This window comes from Armigeres subalbatus, chromosome 2 (assembly GCF_024139115.2).
Source record: "Armigeres subalbatus isolate Guangzhou_Male chromosome 2, GZ_Asu_2, whole genome shotgun sequence".
NCBI classification, from domain to species: domain Eukaryota; kingdom Metazoa; phylum Arthropoda; class Insecta; order Diptera; family Culicidae; genus Armigeres; species Armigeres subalbatus.
Window position 1 is genome coordinate 400,279,288 of NC_085140.1, and position 13,901 is coordinate 400,293,188.

At 37.3% G+C, this 13,901-nt stretch overlaps 1 protein-coding gene across 4 annotated transcripts in view; it reads left to right on the forward strand.

Moving 5' to 3' along the window:
- LOC134213276 (facilitated trehalose transporter Tret1-2 homolog) overlaps positions 1 to 13,527 on the forward strand; it is a 65,986-nt gene extending 52,459 nt beyond the window's left edge. For all 4 annotated transcript variants that reach the window (XM_062692171.1, XM_062692175.1, XM_062692172.1 and 1 more), the window contains 4 exons: positions 11,039 to 11,562; positions 11,622 to 11,827; positions 11,886 to 12,481; positions 12,546 to 13,527. In XM_062692171.1, coding sequence (XP_062548155.1) covers positions 11,039 to 11,562; positions 11,622 to 11,827; positions 11,886 to 12,481; positions 12,546 to 12,846 — 1,627 coding nt within the window. In that variant the 3' untranslated portion in view covers positions 12,847 to 13,527. The remainder of the gene's footprint in view (positions 1 to 11,038; positions 11,563 to 11,621; positions 11,828 to 11,885; positions 12,482 to 12,545) is intronic.
- Positions 13,528 to 13,901: the final 374 nt, after the last annotated feature.

The following is a 13,901-nucleotide window of genomic DNA, read 5'->3' on the forward strand; positions in this document are numbered from 1 at the left end:
TAATGTTGTCATAAGATGAGTTATCATAAGTCATATAATGAGTACTGTTTTATTCAGTTTCTTGTTTTTCTTAGATTAAACTTTCTATCTTCTAATAATTGTTTGGAAGTCGATCAAAAGTAGGACTATCTTAACTATAAAAACTAGAATGTTTTGGCAAAATTGGATTTGTGATCGAGATGTAGGTATTTACACAGAAAAAAGTAATGAAAGTCAAACGACATGTAAGAACGGAATTAATTTAAACATAATGTATTTTTTCAATCATCATGTTGTTTTGAATTATTTGTAATTTCAACAAAATCAGCTCTATTTTCACATAATCGTGTAAGTTCAAATTAATTTAAATTCGCAATTACAATACGCTTGATTGAAATTCGCGTTTATATGCACAGTTTTACAACGTGCTGAACAGATGGTTTCCAAGCGTTCTATTAAAAAAATAGTTTTTTTTTAATCTTGAGAGTACGCGTCGATTAAGTACAAGATTTCTACAATTGATTTAAGTTACTTGATGAAAAAATACGAACCTCTATCTTCAAATACTCTGAATTACTGGCTACGCCCAGGTTTTGATTTTTTATCATTGGATTGTTTTATAAAAGATTTATACCTTTCATTTCGAATGAAAAATAGTTCACTTTTCTTTTAATTCTCTTAGGAATAAATGGGCGCCTAATAATGATTTCGGCAGGGGCGCTGGAAGACCACACTACGGCTCCTAGGATCACTATTCTTCAATTATGACGGTTTTGAATTTTTTTTAAGTATGACTACATAAAATATGTGTAGTGTTGTATTGCTTAAATTCGCCTCCAATATTATCAACACATCTTTTACCTTTAAACAATCCAATAAGTTGATAATACATGCACACATCGGCTATCAATGCTAGATAGCCGTTCCATATAATAGACGGGACAAGCACCATTGTTGGGTTGCTTCAATAGCGTATCTGGCACGGGATTCCGCACATAAGTGGTGATAAGACTCGCCCTTGGGGGCAGCGACACTTCATTCCCAAATCGCTGTTTTACGCAGTGTCGAGGCCAGATATCCGAACTTGAGCATCTGATGAATCCGATCGATGATAGCTACTGGCAGTCCACGACACGAGGAGCACGTTACAGAAACACCCACACCTGATTGCTTTTTAGCAATTTGGTCGTTCTTCGACGAGGTAAACAAATTTGTGCAAAATAACATCGTGGAATTTGATGCTTGTTAGGCTTGTTAATCTGCTAAGATTCGTTGCTCTTTCTTGAAGGAAGGCGTTAGAAAGTTGATGATCCAAAAAATGCACGCCTTTGTAGTATGTATGATTATACTAATTTATCTTTCAACAATCAATATCAAGATAGTCGATTCTCGAATAGACTGAAAGTCGAATTTGTATAATGCACCACGAATATCTTATATATAAAAATGAAATGGTCTGTGTTCGTATCCGCATAACTCGAAAACGGCTGGATGGATTTTTTTCATTTCTTTAGCAGAAACATTCGTTATAGTTTCCGACGGGTTTATATGATATTTTCTAATGCAAAAATTACGAGTAAAGTTGAGCAAATCGTGAAAAACTAAAATTGTGATTCCTATGCGAACTTTGCATGGACAGTTCGGAACGCACATTCTCGCCTACTATGCAGGACAACGTCTGCCGGGTCAACTAGTAATATATATTATTGAATTTGCGCTTTTTTAAATATTTTTTTTAAAGTTATTTGTATATATTCATACAAAGTACGGCCAGATTGAATGTAGAGCCAATGAAGGAAAAAGAGAAGAATAAAAAAGACATCATGCTAACATGAAGAGTAAGCAAATCTAGCTATCGAAAGTTTCCTAGACTGGAACGGTATTTAAAACCAGTCACCTTTAGCATAGGGTAAAAGTCCCAATAGTGGAAGAACTAAGCACGTTCGCACTATCATTGATCCTTCCTACAGCGTACGATTTCGAATCCGCTGTCCTTAAGCACATCAATTCGGAGAGTATGCGTATGCTCTCGATGAAGTTAAGAGATTTGCGGTTCCACGAGCCGAGCTTCCAATCGCTGTTCCCTGTGGCCTTCGCCGATTGGTCCAGTCCGTATGGTGGACCATGGCGCACAGCTTTGCTTATATCCCTCGCTGGTTCTTGAACGATGATCAGTACCAGATCAGTACCAGAACAGATGATGTTATGAGGTGTATCTCCTTGGTAAACAGGCACTCGGTGGGTTGGGATTAAGCTAGAGCGCTGTGACAGGCACACGGTTGCTTGCGAATATAAAGCTACTTTTCATAGAAGTTTAACAGAGTCCGCTGTCAAACCCCACCACATCAAATGCAAGCCCCACAACTGGCAGTGGTCTGAGGAGGGATCGTGGTCCCTGCTGTCCCTAATTGAAGTAGTATTTTTACTAACTAATTTATCACCAATTATTTTTGTATTTTTTGTTATTGTATTTTATAAATGCAATTTAATGAAAATTTTGCGATTTTGATTAGTTATTATTGAGCTTTTTAGGGGAAATGCTTGGGGAAATGTTACAGAGGTAAAAGACTTCACTATTCCATTTACTTTCACTATAATCACTTTGTATCAACAGATACGTATTTCGTTTTCTACTTGAAAACTTCTTCAGTGTTTTGTTTTTATCGTGTCGATTACAAAACACTGAAGAAGTTTTCAAGCAGGAAACGAAATACGATTCTGTGTCACTTGTTAAAGTAATAGTGAAGTCTTTTAATATTTATAGTGAAGATGGGTAATTATGGTGTTTTATATCACACTCCCAGTGCAAGTGACCAGCGTTTTATTGAGATTTTGGAAAACTGATCCTAGTAAGATCCTAGTAAATTAAATGTATTTGCTGGTGATTTTACTATCAATGTGTGTGACGATTCCAATTCGTATCATTTGAAACGTTTGGCGGATTTTTTTAAATTTTAAACAAAAAGTAAATTCTTATACGTATATTTCCCAGCACAGTAGAACTTTGATCGATCATGTGTATACAAATTATGATTCTGTAACTAGCGAAACGAGTAATTATTTAAAAGTAACCGTTCATGAAATGCTAGTCATTAATGTTACCAACAATAATAGTAATGATAGTAATTTAATTAAATTGAAGTGCTGGAGAAAATACTTTATACAAGCAATTTCATGTCTTGTCGAAATAAACGTGGATTTTCAAGAAAATTTCGGTAATATAATGATGAAGAGGGTTCGACTGATGTTCGGAGCAGTTAATTTCACTTAGTTGCTCACTTGATTCTCACTAAACTTCTATCTTCCCCGAAGGCGGTAACGGTTAGTTTGAAGATCTACGATCGATATATAAATGAAAGATAGAGGCTAGTAACTTTGCATAATTCTAACAGCTGGTATAATTTAGATCTTTTGCGCTTGAAACGCAAAAGAGATAAATTATATAAAAAGTTTTGTAGAACTAATAATGAAATCATTGGAATAGGTATCAGGTACAAATATTTGCAATCTTTGACACATACACGTTGCGAGTATATTTAGAGGAAAATTTATCAGCTTAAAAACAAAAGTTATAAAAAATATTTAAATCATTATTAAAGCCTAGTAGTTGCAAGCCACGGTCCATCACTTTTAATGGCACAATAGAACAGTCAGAACGAGAAACTGCATCTAAATTTAATGATTATTTCGTCGATAGTGTTCTATCCATAACCGATCTATCGAATAAGTGGATTAGCCGATGGATGAAATAAAATGGACGAAATAAAACAGCCGATAAATATTAACTGTCGATTTGATTGTTTTTACCATATTACTTTTGAAGAACTTTAAAACATTTGCTTTTCTTTAGGTAAAACGGCTGGGGTTGATAATGTTAATGATAGAGTTATTCAAGATTTCTTTCATGTCATTGGACGCAACTTGCTGGACCTTTTATATGAATCGTTACAAATTGGGCACGTGCCGCATGTTTGGAAGGAATCATTAGTGATTCTGATACAAAAAGTTGCAGGAACGAGAAAATTTCAGAACTTGTAGTTAAAGGCCAGCTAATTACATTTTTAAATAGTATAATAGGGGAAAAGACGGCTTTGATGACAGATGACATTACCAAATTTTATGAAATTTGGCCACAATATTCTTTGATGTGCAAAAGAATGTTTAGGCCAAATTTGAGCATATTCTATATAGTAATCTATATAATAAAAATGAGTTGAGATTTCCTTCCTGACGATTTAACTCGCGAACGGGTTGACCGATTTGCAAGATTTTTCCCTAATCGATTCGTTTTGGGATCCGCAAGGTTTGTATATACAAAAAGTTGGTGAATTTAACGGGGAAATGTAAAAAATCATTAGAACACTATTTTGGGTCAGCTGTTGAGGAAAACAAAACAAACGCACGGAAATTGATCTAGAGTGCGGTGCTGCAAGTAGTTCATTGTGACATTTTCAACACCCGGGCAAAGCTGGGTTTCCTTCGCTAGTGAGTCATAAACCCCCCCCCCCCTGACAATAATAAAACAAAACCTGCCAAAGCCGTCATTCTCCCCAACTAATTAATACCAAAACAATCAGGTTATAGAGATGGTCATTCCTGTGAAACTGCATTAAACTTGGTATTATCTAAATGGTAAGAAAATATGGAGCGTACTTAAAGATACTATTATTGCTGTGTTTTTGGATTTCAAACTGTTGAGCGCTTTGGAATTTCGTTTTCTACATACAAATGGTTTGAAAGCCATTTGTCTGACAGATCTCAACGGACTGCTTTCAATGATTATGTGCCGTGTCCCGTAGAGAATGACCTTGGTGTACCACAGGGAAGTGTATTAGGGCCTCTTTTATTTCTTAAAGTGAGCTCTCCCTAACTCGACGTTCTGTAACTCGATATTTGCCCTTACTCGATGGAATTCAAAGTACCTTGAATCTAGCATACTGCGTTCCCTCCGTAAGTCGATATATCCCTATCTCCCTCGATATTCTCTAAGTCGTAGTAATTTTCCAATGCATTTTCACCCCGCTAACTCGATGTTGTCAGAATCAGTTACATGCACGATATATCAAGACAACATTTTCAAAACGACTTATTTGCTTTTGTAAACAAAGATTCAAACGACGATTCGACGAATCTGATAGCTCTCCCACGCAAACCAACACCATCAACAGGTAGAGGAATCCTTCCCCTACCTATTGATGGTGTTGGTTTGCGTGGGTGAGCTATCAGATTCGTCAAATCGTCGTTTGAATCTTTGTTTACAAAAGCAGATAAGTCGTTTTGAAAATTTTGTCTTGATATGTAGTTAGAAGCGAAAAGTGATGAGAAATGACAAGTCAGAAGTGGAAAGTAAGAAGTGAGAAGCGAAAAGTGAGAAATGAGAAGTGAGAAGTACGAAGTAAGCAGTAAGAAGCGATTAGTGGGAAGTAAGAAATAAGTGAAAAAAATGTTGTGAGTAGTGAGAAGTGAAAAGTGAAAAGTAAGGAGTGGAAAGTAAGAAGTGAGGTATAAGAAGTTATAAGTGAGAAGGAAAAGTGAAAAATGAGAAGTGAGAAGTGAAAAATTCAAAGTGTCAAGTGAAAAGTAAGAAGTGAGAAGTGCGAAGTAAATAGTGAGAAATGCGAAGTAAGAAGTGAGTAGAGGTGCGAAATTCGAAGTGGGAAGTAGTAGTACTAGTGAAAAGTTAGAAGCTAGAAGTGAAAAGTCATTAGTGAGAAGTGAGATATAGGAAAAAGTTAGATATGGGAAGTGAAAAGTGTGAAGTGAGTAGTGGGAAGTGAGAAATGAGAAGTAATAAGAGAAAAGTGAAAAGTAGAAAGTAAATAAAATGAAGTTAGAAGTGGAAAGTGATAAGTGAAAAGTCAAAAGTGAGATATTAATAAGTAAGAAATGAGAAGTGGAAAATTAGAAGTGAGAAGTAAGTAAAGAGAAGTGAGAAGAGAAAATTTGTAAGTGAGAAGTGAGAAATTTCAAGTGTAAAGTGAAAAGTGAGGAGTGACCAGTTAGAAATAAGAAGTGAGAAGTGAGTGGTGGGAAGTGAGAAATGAGAAGTGAGAAGTAAGAGAAGAGAAGTGACAAGTTAGAAGTAAGAAATTCGAAGTGCGAAGTAGTAGTGAGAAGTGAAAAGGTAGAAGTTAGAAGTGATAATTGAGAAATAAGAAATCAGAAGAGAGATATAAGAAGTTATAAGTGAGAAGTGAAAAATGAGAAATAAATAGAGAGAAGTGAGAAGTGAGAAATTCGGAGTGTGAAGTGAAAAGTGAGATGTTAAAAATGAGAAGTGGAGAGCGCAAAGTTAAAAGTGAGAAGTGAGTATTGGGAAGTGAGGAATTGGAGGTGAGAAGAGATAATTTAGAAGTGAGAAATTCGAAGTGCGAAGTAGTAGTGAGAAGTGAAAAGTTAGAAGTTAGAAGTGATAAGTGAGAAATGAGAAGACAGAAGTGAGATATAAGAAGTTATAAGTGAGAAGGAAGAAGTGAAAAGTGAAAAATAAGAAGGGAGAAGTGAGAAGTGAGTTGTGCGAAGTGAGAAATGAATAGTGAGAAGTGAGAGGCAGGTGAGCAAATAATAATTAGTGAGAAGTGAATTGTGAGGAGAGAGTAGAAAGAAGTGAGAGTGAGGACCAGGCAACGAGAAGTAAGAAACGTAATCTTCTCACTATTCAACATCTCGCTTCTCACTTCCTAATTATCATCTCTCATTTCTCACTCCTTGCTTCTGTTTATGTCACTATTCGCATCCTAATTCTCACTTCGCAGCTATCACTTCTCTCTTTTTACCACTCACTCCTCGCCACTGATTTCTCCACTGACTCTTTTCTCATTTCTCAATTTCCACTATTCACATGTTACTGCACACATCTCACTACTCAATACTCACTTCCAAACTTCAGTATTCGTTTCTCACTATTCTGTCTTTATTTCTAACATGTTCTTTCTCAGTTCACCTGGTCGGGGTTCAGCCAAACCGCACCAAGCGGCTTTTCGACTGGCTTGTGATATTTTGTTCGTTCCAAGACAACGGAAATGAACCGTTTGTTTGAGAAACTGCATATGTAACATTTTTGACCAAAATTAGATTTTTATATATTCTGAATCCTTGTCCAAAAATACGTATCCTGGCAAAAAACACGAAAAAAAATGTTTTTTTTTCGTTTGTTTGAGAAACTACATATGTGAACGCACTTTGAAGAGCAATGATGGAGTACTGTTTACAGTTTTCGCACTGGAAGTGTCCCACAGTGTTGAGTTTTGCCAAAAACTATTGATCTGTTTCGAAGAAATCAAAAGAATTGGTGCCAATTTGTTCAAAAACAGTTTTTTGTTGTTTTCTTAAAATGTTGTAAAATGGACTTATACAGTTTCTCAAACAAATGATTCAAATATTTTCATACAAAATTAAACGTAGATTTGCAGTAGGATATCCTCTGTTATGGGGCTGAGGGATATCCGATACAATTTGCGACTAATTAAAGCTGCTAAATGAAAGTTTGAGCAGAAAAATGGGATTGTATGACATTTGCCAGAAAACCATTTGCCAGAATCAATTTGCCAGAATGATTTTTGCCAGAAACCCATTTGCCAGAATGAACCATATGCCAGAAAGCCATTCCCCAGAATAGACCATTTGCCAGAATGTAATTTGCCAGAATGTACCATTCCCCAGAAATAGTAAAACTGGAAATTTCAATAATTATTGATGGCTAAAGAATAGAAAAAAAATATATAAAGAAGGTAATTTTGCATTATTTGGTGGATTGGACACTATTTAATAATGAAGGGATTTGCGGTATAATTAATTTTCATAAAAGGGATTATTCAACATATTAGACAATTTTCAAAAAGATGGATACTATTTATCAAAAAAATCATATTTGTCTAATACCAAAAAACTGTTTACGAATGGATATCATATTTCTTCGTCCCATTTCAGACGCAGACTTCTTTTCAAAATTAAATCATATCTACAATTGGATAATATCATTTCAAGTCATACTAGACGCCATTTGTTTTCATTGAAGAAGTTATATGTGGTTATATCTACAAGTCTAGGCAAAATGTCTATTTCTAAAGATGGAATCATATCCACAATTGACATATTCAAACACGGACACGGGCAACCACCTACGTTTAAAGAAGGGATGACATCTTCTTCTTCATTGGCGTTACATACCCACTGGGACATAGCCGCCTCGCTGCTTAGTGTTCGTTTAGTACTTCCACAGTTATTAACCGTGAGGTTTCTAAGTCAAGTTACCATTTTTGCATTCGTATTTCATGCGGCTAACACGATGATACTTTTATGCCCAGGGAAGTCCAGACAATTTCCAAACCGAAAATTGCCTAGACAGGCACCGGGAATCGAACCCAGTCACCATCAGCATGGTCTTGCTGTATAGCCGCGCATCTTATCGCTATGCCAAGGAGGACAACGGGATAACATCTATCCTTGCCTTAATCGGAGCAAGCACCTTTTTTTCAGAAATGGATCATATCCACCATTGCTTCATTTCTGACAAACGCCTATTTTCAAAGAAGGGATCACATCCACTTTTGCTCTAATTTGGACAAGCGCCTACTTTAAAAGAATGAATCACATCCACCATTGCTTCATTTGAGGTAAACGCCTACTTTTAAAGAAGGGACCACATCCACCATAGCCTTAATCCGAGCAAGCGCCTTCTTTTAAAGAATGAATTACATGAACAATTACCATTATCCGGAAAAGCGCCTTCTATTGAAGAAGGGATTATATAAACCATTGCCTAAATTCGGACAATCGCCTTCTTTTGAAGAAGGGATCATATCCACCATTGTTTTAATTCTGGCAATCGCCTATTTTTAAAGAAGGGTTCATATCCACCGTTGCCTTCATCCCGGCAAGCGCCTATTTTTAAAGAAGGAGTCACATCCACCATTACCTTAATCCGAATAAGCACCTATTTTAAAAGAAAGGATAACATCCGCCATTTTTGCCTTAATTCAGGCAAGCTGCTATGTATGCATACGTCTGCTTATGTATGCATACGTCTTATGTACAGATTAGGTATTTTTAATTCTATTATCGACCGGTGCGGTGTTTTATTCCTCAGTAGAAAACAACTATACAACAACAACAAATCAAAATTATAAAAATTGTCCCTTATGCCAAATGACCCTCTCTTTTAAAGCTGTTCATAGTTATGCCTCAAGTTCATGACGTTAAGCGATATTGCGCATACTGGGCAAACGCGCGCATGACAAATAGGAAACGACCAATTCTGGGGTATGATGCATTCTGGGGATTGGTACATTCTGGCGAATGGCTTTCTGGGGAATGGTGCATTCTGGCAAACGACTTTCTGGGGAATGGTCCATTCTGGCAAATTGATTCTGGCAAAAGGCCTTCTGGCAAATGACTTTCTGGCGAATGTCATACAACCGAAAAATGGATAGTTTTTCGTTGGCGCTTGGTGCTATTTGGCTGAACCCCGACCACCTTATAAGGAAACAAATTTTAACTACTTGTCCAAATACAAATGTTTTCCCTATCTCGATACCTCCCTAACTTCAATATCGAGTAAGGGAGAGTTCACTGTATGTATGTACATTACTTCCTCAACTTTTTTTGTTAGATGCTTTGCAGGGACTTGCGGTGAAGCAAAGAATTGTGTATTTAACAATGGTGTTCATTTTTAAAGGAATAAATGGTTTACTGCCTCGATATTTGTGTGATCGAATTGAAAGAGGAAGTGGCATACATAGATATAACACTAGAAACGCGGAAGACGTAAGAATACCTAATTGTTTGCATGAAGCTTCACAATGTTTTTCAATTATTGAGGCACTAATAAACTATTTTATTCGCCTTGATGGTGATGATGGATTTTATATTTATTGACGTAATTGTAATTTGACCTTTTTCTTGTGTAGTCTGCAAAAGTTTGAGTCTCGTGCGCGTAAAGCAAATATGAATGATTTTTAAGTTAATGTACAGACTTGCGCTTTTTCAACTGTTTTAGGGATTCTGCAGATTAATAATGGGCTATCTAGTAGAGTTTTGTTACCGCGGTTGATACCGAAACTTTTGATATCGACGGAGCGGTAACACAAGTTTTAATTTTGTTGGCAACGACATAGTTTATTAGATTCTTATTGATGCTTACAAGTGGCTAACGTAAGTATCACAAGTTATGTATTTTTATGAACTCAAAGCATCACTATTGATACTTATGAGCAGCCCGGTATGGAAATATTTTACTTTGGCTCTATGCAGCTCTGAACCTATGACTGAGTGACTCTTTCTGAAACTTTGAATGAATGATTAGTATATGCAGCTAATTAAGCCATTTGGTTGTTATGCTACCAAGTAAGAAAGATTGGGGACAGGAATAGGATGCTCCCCAAATGATCATCCTCTCTGTATTCTTAGATTTCATGATTATTAATGAAATTCTAAAAGATTATTCTAAAATTCAGATTATTGAACATATAGAATGAAATCGATTCTGACATTCTCAAGTGTTTTTTAGACATTCTGAAAGTCAGCCGAATTAACTGTAAATCATATTACCTTAAAGGCCTGTATTTTTTTTTTTCATTTGTGGCGTTACATCCCTCAACTTTTTGCCATAAACAATAATTAGAATTGTTGTTTGTGGAGACGCTTGGTAGTTTACATATAACATCCTAAATTTTCTTATTTTTTATCAACAACAAAAAATACAAAACCCATTTCTTACAAATCAGTGTGCCAAATAAATTTTATCAGCATTGAATATAAATATGCAATTCTTTGAGCGAATGTTTTTACTATATATCTATTCGTCGCATCACTCATGATACTAAATGTAATTACACCTTTGTGCATTCTGTTACCTACTTAACTCTTCAATGACAGTGCATTAGCATCGAATATCAGATAAGTAATGTGATTATATGTCAGGCATTATCATCACCATAATCATCTCCTATTTAGTAGCCATTCACTCGCTGGCGTATTTTCCCATTCACATACCCTTACTTTCTACGAACTGTCGCCATAACTAATTCAACCTTGCATTTTATCTCATTTTATTCGACAGAGAAAATACTGAACAGAACAAAGATGATGCATTCCAGGAAATAATAGTTAGCTGTCGATCGCTTAGCAAGTACGAAACCGGGCTCCGTTCAGCATTTCCCCAGATATACTCGGCCATCATAGCGGCGGCGTTTCACGTCGTGATCGGTATCTCGCTGGCCTACTCGGCGATCCTAATCCCACAGCTCGAGGATCCCAACAGCGACGTATTGGTGTCGAAGGCCCAATCCTCATGGATCGCGTCGATCATCGTCATTATGGTACCCATCGGGTCCCTGGTTGCGGGAGTACTAATGGAGTTCCTTGGTCGGCTGAACACCATCAAACTGGCAGCCGTCCCGTGCATTCTGGGCTGGATTGCGATTGCCTGTGCCAATAACTTCACCTGGATTATGGTCGGTCGGGTACTGACCGGGTTTGCGTGTGCCATAGGAACGAGTCCTGCGATCGTGTACATCACGGAGGTGTCACGACCCGACATGCGAGGATCACTCATTTCATCTGGTCCGACTATTGCCTCGCTGGGTAAGGCGAGTTGTTTGTGATAATCTACATTTTTGAATTACATTTGATATCTTTTTCAGGCATGGTGATCGCGTACACCAAGGGTGCTTTCCTTAACTGGCGATTGGTCGCATGGATCAACATAATTTATACTATAGTTCCTGTCTTGCTAATCCAACTGTTGGTACCTGAATCTCCCGTTTGGCTGGTTTCCAAGGGACGCATTGAGGATGCCGCTCGGTCGCTTAAATTTCTGTACAAAAAGTATCCACAACCCGATCATACGGTAAGTTGGCATATCCTTGTCAGAATTGAATGTCTAACTGATTTATTTTATTTCATAGGATCAACCATTATCCGAAATGCATTTGAACTCTTTGATCAAGGAGCGAGAATCAAAGATAAGAGAGGCGGAGAAAAACCTCGAAGCAAACCAATCAAAGTTCCGTGGTTTTCTGAAGCCCACCGGGTACAGACCGATGTTCATTCTGTTTTGGTTCTTCCTGATTCAACAGTTCAGTGGGATCTATATCACGCTGTTCTTCGCAGTTACCTTCATGCAAGACGTCGGTACGGAAGTGAACGCATACATGGCTTCTATATTTGTGGGGCTGACTCGATTCCTGATGTCCCTATTAAATGCATGGCTTTTGAAGAAATTTGCGCGAAGGCCGCTGGTGATGGTGTCCACCACAGGAATGGCCATCTGTATGTTTGTGTCTGGGTGGTTCACCATGTGGATCAAGGAAGGGACCACAACGTTTACCTGGGTCCCTGTAGTGTGTTTATTGCTGTATGTGTGTGCCTCCATGATCGGATTGCTGACAATCCCCTGGACTATGACGGCGGAACTATTCCCGACAGAAATCAGAGGAATTGGTCACTCCCTATCATACTCCATGGCAAATTTGTTGATGTTCTTCGCAGTTCAGAGCTACCGGTAATTTTTGTTTGACTTCAAGTTGGATCGTCATTTTACAAGACTTATTACTTTCCATTTCCAGATCAATGACTGACATTTTGGGAGGCGCACATGCGGTCCAGTGGGTGTTTGCAGCAGTGTCCGTTGTGGGCTTCCTATTTGCCCTAATCTTCCTACCGGAAACGCACGGGAAGAGTTTGGCTCAAATCGAAGCGTACTTCGCGGGAGACAAAAAGCGAAACCCACAACTCACCGCCACAATACAACAAAGCAATATGGGTCATCGCAGGGCAACGGAGCATCTGATCAAGAGTCCCAGTTCCGCCTCATTCAAATTGAAGGAAGCGGAAGTGCTGCTTATGAAGCACAAAGAAGTTGCCTAAAAAGTTTAGGTGCAGTAGTTTTAAACAGTGACAGAGAGGTATATTTAGCACACTGCTACTTATTTTGATGCCAGAATTTTTTATGATTGTACGTGTGATAAGTGTACTTAAGATGAAGACGAAGTTTTCGCAACTTTTCATATTACTGTAGATAACGCACGCGATCGTAGCAGAACAAACAAACAAAGTATTAAAACTAACGAAAACTGAACACCCACGGTTATTTATTGTACAATATGGATAGGAGCACAAGCTAGAATCGCTGTCATAGATAGTTATTTTAACAAAATATCAGAGAGCTTCGTGACTTACACCGATGAAGGGTCTGAAACTATACTTTAAGGCACCGATTTACAATTTCAGCACGATGAAGTAATCATTTTTTTCGTGATTATTATTTCTAGCCCATTGTGATATGATTTCCCATAAATATGTTCATGCCGTGATTAGCAACCAAGTGTACTTCTATTGACGAACAAACGAAATCGCACTGATCCATTCAGTTATACCCAATGATAAAGTGCTATACTATAAGTGCTTTACAGTGCATATGTAAGAAAAAAAACTAATCGAATATTGCAGCGCACTACAGACAATTCCTAGAGGTAGATGTTTGAAAATGATGCTTTCGAGAACTGGAATACAATGTTAAAAGTACAATAAAACTCAAATAGAACAACATTTTTATAAATTGGAATTTCAATTGAACATCGCATCCGAATTATAAACCCTCTTTTTTATAATCAAATTCATGTAAGCAAGTTGCTACACTTAACCCTTTTCTTAAGGCATTTCTTTATACGTCACTTCATTTTACAGCACGTGACGTGTCCCTTTTTAAAATGGTTCATTCCCTTTTTGAACCAGAGAATACGTCTTCTACAATAGTTCCATTCTGTGTCTTTAAAATGTGGTATATTCATAATATAAGGAAAGTCTATTGAAATACAATAGAAACAACAACAGCCTTTTACCTCAGTAAACCTGGGCTCGATCCCTGTCGGCACCGTTGGACTTTACTCCCTCGGATGGAAAGTAAAGTCGTAGGTCACCCA